Genomic DNA, 8,129 nt, shown 5'->3' on the forward strand with positions numbered 1-8,129 from the left:
GGTCTTAGGGGGGATGTTGACAAGTATTAGTGGTACTACAAATAAAATTATTATCCTTCTACGATATTATCTTATGTCACAAAGGGTTTGTGGTATCATGCAAGAAGAGTCCAACCTCCTATCAAACATAGAATATTATTATACAATACAACACACTACACTAAGGGACTTGTGGTGCAATATATAGGCATTAGACAATCATTAGAGGGATATGTGAGGTCATGCAATGTCACAAAACATCCACACATGCCATTTGGACAATATATGGCTCATATAGCCATTGAAAGTCTCAAACGTATCCATAATTTTTTATAATGGTGCTAAATGTCATGAAAGGAAAGGTTAGTTCATGGCAAAACAATAATTAAGTGAATAAATGATAGGTTTTAAGGAAAAGAGAAGATGAAAAAGAATTAAGAAGCTATAAAAGGAAGGGAAAGTGGGAGAGAAATGACAAGGACATGGATGAGTAAGCGTGAGAGATATATGAGTGAGTGTGAGAAATGTATTAGGTATATGGAATAGATATAGTAAAAATAAGGACATGGAAGAGTAAGATAGAAGATGATGTAAGATCAAATAATGTAGTAGAAGAGATAGGTTAGAAGGAGGATTAAGAGAAGGGATAATGTATAAGTGAACATTGTATCTCATCAAATATATATAATGAGATACAAAAATATGATATATTAGACATATTGATCTAATGAATATATAAGATGTTATGATATATCATTCCTATATGTATGTATAGATATATTAAATTTTATATATTTTATTCTACCACAACCTTTTGCAATCCAATGCATAAGCCTTGAACTTCTCTCTTTTCACTTCTATTTGCAAGTAAAAAAAAAACTCATGTCTTCAATCTACAGCCTATTGTTGCTAACAGTCTCTTCAATCAAACCTCTTAATAGACTGAATGTATGACTATGAGAAACAGATTGAAGAAAAGTAAGCACACAATAGACCTACAAAGATGTCACAAATAAACAATGTAGATTAGATTTTCTCATAGATTCTTTTACATAAATGTTCTTTTCAGATTCTAATATGATTTGACAGAATCCATTGATTCCCCAAACATAATGGACAACTACCTAAAATACAACAAACATAGAAGACTTTAATTTTTTAATAAGTTTCAAAGTTGTTGGCTGAATTGTTTTACCTTCTTCAGTTTTCGAAAAATAGGACTAGAATGATCTCAGTTCGTGCCATTAAACTCTTCTTTAAGATGTAGTATATATACTTTAGAAGAAAGAATAATTTATGTCATATTCATTGCTGTGTCAAACAATGGGAAAGACAATGCTAGTTCAAGGAAATCTTACTTAATGTAATCCAAATCCAAACGACAAAACTCCCCACCAAAACCAGAGTACGTGGAGTTAGAGTAGAGATGTCATTTTCTAACGAGTACATGACAGGTAGCACCTGTAACCCAGGGTGAAGCTGCAAGTTGAAGGAAATTTCCCCTTCAACCAAAATATGAAAGCTAAAATACTCGAGAAGTAGTTGAACTTTATTATAATCTGTTCATGTAACTACGACTTCTAGCCTAACAATCGCTGTCCCGTTTTCCCTGCCCCTGTTGGCTGGACAGTCAATGTCAACTGATGCATAATAAAGCTTTCAATAATCATTTTTATCTGTAATTCTATCTGGAGCACATATATGCTGATTTACCATGTCCTAGATTCTCCTTGAATAGTAATTCTAACATCCAGAAGCTGAAATAATATAAGTCGATACTTTCATGAAGTGTAATTGAATATTTATATGGGTATTGGTCCATATTGTTAAATGTTGGTGTATTTAGCGTTCGAAAGTCATATATGAAGAAACCCAAAACTTTTCAAGTGGAAATGAACATTTATACGTAAGTATCAATCAACACTTTGAAATGATCAATTTGGATCTTTGTGGATTTAATGATTCATCCTAGAGTCATTGTAACTATTCAAAATCTTCTTACGTCATATATGAAGAAAACCAAAACTTTTCAAAGTGTAGTGGGTATTTATATGGGTATCAATTGACACTTCCAAATGATCAATTTTAGATCTTCATGTACTGAATGATTCATCTAACAATTGTTGTAACTATTCAAAAGCTAAAACAATAGTTTTAAGCCATTAAGTCATATATGAAGAAACCCAAAACTTTTCAAGTGTAACTAGCCATTTATATGTGGGTATCGATCGACACTTCAAAATGGTCAATTTTAGATCTTCATGCACTTAATGATTCATCCAACAATTGTTGTAACTATTCGAAAGCTAAAACAATAGTTTTAAGCTCTTAAGTCATATATAAAGAAACTCAAAAATTTTTGAAGTGTAACTACGCATTTATGTGAGTATCGATCAGTATTTCTAAATAATCAATTTTGGATCTTTGCGCGCTTAATGATTCATCACAGAGTCATTGTGATTATGTAGAAGCTAAAACAATAGTTTTAGGCTCTTAGGTCATATCTAAAGAAACTCAAAACTTTAAAAATGTAACTAAGCATTTATGTGGGTATTGATCAACACTTCCAAATGATCAAATTTTGGATCTTCCTACACTTAATGATTCATCCGACTTGTTTTAAGTATTCAAAAGCTAAAACAATAGTTTTAAGATCTTAAGTCATATATGAAGAACCCCAAAAAATTGAAACGTAACTAAGCATTTATGTGGGTATCGGTCGACTCTTCTAAATGATCAAGTTTGGATCTTCGTGCACTTAACGATTCATCCCACAAACGTCGTAACTATTCAAAAGCTAAAACAATATTTTTAAGCTTTGAGGTCATATATAAACAAATCCAAATCATTTCAAAGTGTACATTCTTGTGGGATATTGATTGACACTTCCAAACAATCAATTTTACATCTTTATCCATTAATGATTCATTCAAGAAACATTGTAACTATTCATAAGCTCTTAAATTATATATGAAGAAATCCAAAACTTTTTGTAAAAATCTAATGTACTGTTTAGAAATTTAAGATGTATGATTAAGATATTTAAGATGTATGATTAAGACGTATGAAATTAGAACGAATGACTATTTGATTCTCTCCCATAATTTGGAATCGACGTGTACCACTTAGATACATAAATATTAGGGTGGTGGCTAGGGTCCTCTCCTCTAGTTGGGAATCTGCAGTTTGAAGGCTTCTTCATAGGTAGAATTTGCTTGGTCTTGAAGAAAAAATTAGAGGACAGAAATCTTGCGGTAATATGCGAGGACCAAGAGTTGGTATACCAATGAATGCTTGCAAAGAAGGAATAACATTTGGTGTGTTACGGCTTTGGGAAATGTGTTGTTGTGTTACTTTACTACCACTCGACAGTTGCTACATCTTCTCTTCTGAGTTGAAGAGAAATCCAAGCCGCCAGAAGACAAAAACATAAGTTGAAAGTTTACTAAATCGATTTGAAAAGTCATAAAACCCAATATTTTGGATGGATTAATATAGCCCACCAAACTACCAAACATTTAACCAGACCACACAACCGATTTGATCTGTATATATCCACTGACAATACTTGAAAAGGTTCAGATTAGCAATACTGGAAAACACCTATCTTTTCCAGCTCAATCTGATCTCCCTGTCTCATTGTCTGTAAACTGAAATGGCTACAATGGTAACTACTTTCAGGACGTATGGTGGCCTACTTTTAACAGTTATAGTATATGTACTATTTCTGACCAATACTGTTTCAGGAAAACATTCAGGGATCACAAGGCGTTACAAATTCGATGTGGGTCATAAGTGTTTGTAATCATTTTGCTTTTGCATTGAAATAAAAGCTTAGAACAGCTCTGATTTACAGCCATTTGAGGACTTGTTTTTCTGTTATTTGCAGATCAAACTGAAGAATGTGACTCGGCTTTGCAATACAAAGAGCCTGATCACTGTTAATGGGCAATTTCCAGGGCCCCCAGTAGTTGCTCGGGAGGGTGATCGTGTGATTATCAAAGTGACAAATCACGTAACCAACAACATTAGTATTCATTGGTATGTTTGTAATAAAGGTGGTCGACATAATTTTAAGTTCTTTTGCATTATGAGAGTGAATTAATAGTTGTTAAATTGTATTAGTATAGATATCTTAAATACATCTATCTAAAAGAATATAGAGAAATATGAAAGATATCAGTTTAAAACAATTTTAAAAATATCATATTTGTTAAATGATAATTTTTATTAATCTATGCCATTACACTGCACCCATTATTACTGTACCCATTATTACTATTGTAAAAAATGTCTTTCCACATTAATTAATGAATGCAAATCTTTATCTTTTGCAGGCATGGAATTCGTCAACTGCGATCTGCATGGGCAGATGGTCCTGCTTATATAACTCAGTGCCCCATTCAAAATGGGCAGACTTATAAGTACAAATTCAAAGTCACCGGGCAAACTGGAACACTGTGGTGGCATGCACACATTTCATGGCTGCGAGCCAGTGTATATGGACCCATTATAATCTATCCTAAAAAGAACACCTCTTATCCATTCCCTAAGCCAGATCATGAAGTGCCCATTATTTTTGGTAAATTAGAGAACTTCAGCCAACATGAGTTTTGTTATAATTAGCAGCCAGGTAACATAGAGCATGGCATGAGATTAAAACCAATATTGTGTTTGCAGGAGAATGGTGGAATGCAGACACGGAAGCTGTCATCAACCAATCCATGCAAACTGGTGGCGGGCCTAATGTATCCGACGCCTATACCATAAACGGCCTCCCTGGCCCCTTGTATAACTGCTCGGCCAACGGTAAACTCATTGACAGGAGCTTTCCTATCTTTGAATTGAATGTGAAGGAATGAATTTGTTTGATTTGGTCATCAAGTCTGAGTTTTTTATGGATCAGTTAAGATTCAAATTTAGGGTTTTTCATTTGTGATTAGAATGGGCTATTATTGAGTTATTGGTCTGTTGAAAATTAGTTCAACATTTATTTTTGACACCCACCTTAAGCCACTTTATAGAATGTTAGGGGTTCATATTTCTAACACCCACCTTAAGTCACTGCTTTCACAAGCCACTCTATCAAATGTCACCCACCTTATAGAATGTTACGGGTTCTTAGCCTAGTTCTGGTACCATGTTGAGTTTTCTATGGAGCAGTTAAGACTTAAACTTGGGACCTTTTCATTTGTTGCTAGAATGTTCTATCATTGAATTACTGTCCCTTTTAGAAATGACTATTCCAAAATTAGTAGTATTAGAATCTAAGATCTTTTCTCTTTGATCTAAGTGTGGCTTATTTCCAATGGCCCACTTAAGCCGCTCTAAAGAATGCTTGAAGCTCTTGGTCTTGTTCTTTACCATATTGATGTTTTCATGACCAATAATGACTCAAACCAAAGATCCGTATTCCACCAGTAAACTACTAACTCATTTGGGACAATCCATCTTTGAGCCACTTGTGACTTATTTCCAACATTAGTAATATCAACTTTGTTTACAAAATCATTTTGGTTAAAAAAGCTTTTTTTTAAGAAAGAAATTGTATATTATTTTGATTAATGTATTCAATTGCATTCTGGATACAATGAATCTTCTAACGAGTTTTGAATACAATGCAGATACATTCAAGTTGAGAGTCACCCCGGGGAAAACATACCTCCTGCGCATAATCAACTCTGCTCTCAATGATGAACTCTTCTTTGCCATCGCCAACCACACACTAACAGTGGTAGAAACAGATGCAGTCTACGTAAAGCCCTTCAAAACCAACACAATTCTCATATCACCCGGCCAGACCACCAACGTCCTATTAACCACCAAAACCCATGCACCCGCCGCCAAATTCCTCATGTCAGCCCACCCCTACGTAACTGGCGGCGGAACATTTGATAATTCCACAGTAGCCGCCATTTTAGAATACATTCTCCCCAATACAACCTCAAATAACTTCCCTCTACTAAAACCCACACTTCCAGCTCTAAATGACACCTCCTTTGCATCCAACTTTAGCAAAAAACTAAAAAGTCTGACCCCTCCACCCGTTCCTCAAACTGTGGACAAGCATTTCATGTTCACAATTGGACTTGGACTCAACCCATGCCCTAAAAACCAGACCTGTGGAGGCCCCAATAACAACACCAAATTCACAGCCTCCATTAACAACATTTCCTTCGTCATGCCCACCACGGCTCTTCTTCAAGCTTACCATTTTGGCCAATCTAATGGCGTCTATAATACCACTTTCCCTGACAACCCACCTTTTCCTTTTAACTATACTGGTACACCTCCCAACAATACAATGCCCACTAATGACACCAATCTCAAAGTCCTCCCTTTCAATACCACAGTCCAGCTTGTTCTGCAGGACACAAGCATTGTGGGTCCTGAGAGCCATCCTTTGCATCTCCATGGCTTCAACTTTTACATTGTTGGGCAGGGTGTGGGCAATTATAATGCTTCTAGTGATCCCAAGAAGTTCAATTTGGTTGATCCTCCAGAGAGAAATACAATAGGGATTCCTTCTGGAGGTTGGGCCGTTCTTCGATTTAGAGCTGATAATCCAGGTATTTCATTTTGAGTTATCATTTTTATGTATTTGTGTAAAATTTGTTTTGCATCAAGTTTTTGGATCACTAATATCAGCTTACGTAGTTTTTAGATTTAATTATATAAGATTTGTTTTGCATCAACATTTTGGATCAGATTTATTTTGCATCAACATTTTGGATCATAAATATCATCTTATATAGTTTCTCGATTCAATTGTATAAGATTTGTTTTGCATCAACGCTTTGGATCACCAATATCATAGTTTGTAGATTCAATTATATAAGATTTGTTTTGCATCAACGCTTTGGATCACCAATATCATAGTTTCTAGATTCAATTATATAAGATTTGTTTTGCATCAACATTTTGGATTGGATTTATTTTGCATCAACGTTTCAGATAATAAATATCAGTTTATATAACATTTTGGATCAGATTTGTCTTGCATCAACATTTTGGATCACAAATATTGGCTTATGTAGTTTCTAGATTCAATTATATAAGATTTGTTTTGCATTGATATTTTGGATCAGATTTATTTTGCATCAATTTCGGATCACAGATATCGGCTTATATAGTTTCTAGATTTGATTTGCATCAGCTTTTTAAATCAGATTTGTTTAGCATCAACGTTTTGGATCACACTTCATAAGCCATCACTAGGATAATAGAGAAATAGAAGAGAAGAATGCTTATTGTTTAATATTTGAGTAGAATTGCTTATTGACATGATGTAAATGCAGGAGTGTGGTTCATGCATTGCCATTTGGAGGTCCATACAAGCTGGGGATTGAAGATGGCATGGATTGTTCTAAATGGAGATGGCAAATCTCGATCTCTCCCTCCTCCTCCAAAAGATCTTCCCTCGTGCTAGTCACTTGTTATACTCTCTTGTCACACTAGAGATAGGAACATACTTTTACTCTCCAATTGTTGGAGTCCAACATTGACCTATTTATTGTTATAGAAGAGTGTATTTCAAAGCGAATGTGATAGGGTCTAGTTGGTATGTTGTGATTTCAACTTTAGGTGAAATAAGGTCCACTAGAAATCATTTGCATTTGTACGTCTTACATAATTGAGTTGATCAAGTTGCTCCATAGAAAGTAGAGGTCTTAGGTCCTAAAAATGAAGCTTGTATCGATCTCCAAATAAGAAAATGAATAGATGATAAAATAATATTTTTCAATTCTATCTACATTTATATATTATGAAAATTTTCTTAATGAAAATAAAATAAATATTTATTAATTTTATATATAAATGAAATACATAACATTACACTTAACTTTGGCCATTAATATGCTTTAGTCACTTCCTGTGATAACAGTAAACGTAAACAGTGTACGATTAAACATTGATAAGACATGGCATAACGAAGACATATAAACTAATTTTGTCGAAAGGATTCAGTCACAATCCTGGCTAATGACTTAGATTTATTATTTAATTTTGCTCAACTATTCTCCACCAATAATAAGGTAAAATATCACTAAAAAAATATGTTAGTCTTTCACATAGTATGAATAAGCAATATTCCCTTCTATACGTGGATATATCTTTTTCTTTATTCTTAAAGGTCATTAAATAAATGC

At 34.1% G+C, this 8,129-nt stretch overlaps 1 protein-coding gene across 1 annotated transcript; it reads left to right on the forward strand.

Annotated features, from left to right (window-relative positions):
- The first annotated feature begins 3,554 nt into the window (after positions 1 to 3,554).
- On the forward strand, positions 3,555 to 7,723 carry LOC131031568 (laccase-17-like). The gene is made up of 6 exons (XM_059210095.1): positions 3,555 to 3,763; positions 3,869 to 4,020; positions 4,317 to 4,561; positions 4,660 to 4,788; positions 5,604 to 6,548; positions 7,278 to 7,723. The coding sequence occupies exons 1-6, from the start codon at positions 3,635 to 3,637 to the stop codon at positions 7,406 to 7,408; spliced, it is 1,731 nt and encodes a 576-aa protein (XP_059066078.1). The 5' UTR covers positions 3,555 to 3,634; the 3' UTR covers positions 7,409 to 7,723.
- Positions 7,724 to 8,129: the final 406 nt, after the last annotated feature.

The sequence above is a fragment of the Cryptomeria japonica genome, chromosome 8, assembly GCF_030272615.1.
Source record: "Cryptomeria japonica chromosome 8, Sugi_1.0, whole genome shotgun sequence".
Lineage (NCBI taxonomy): Eukaryota > Viridiplantae > Streptophyta > Pinopsida > Cupressales > Cupressaceae > Cryptomeria > Cryptomeria japonica.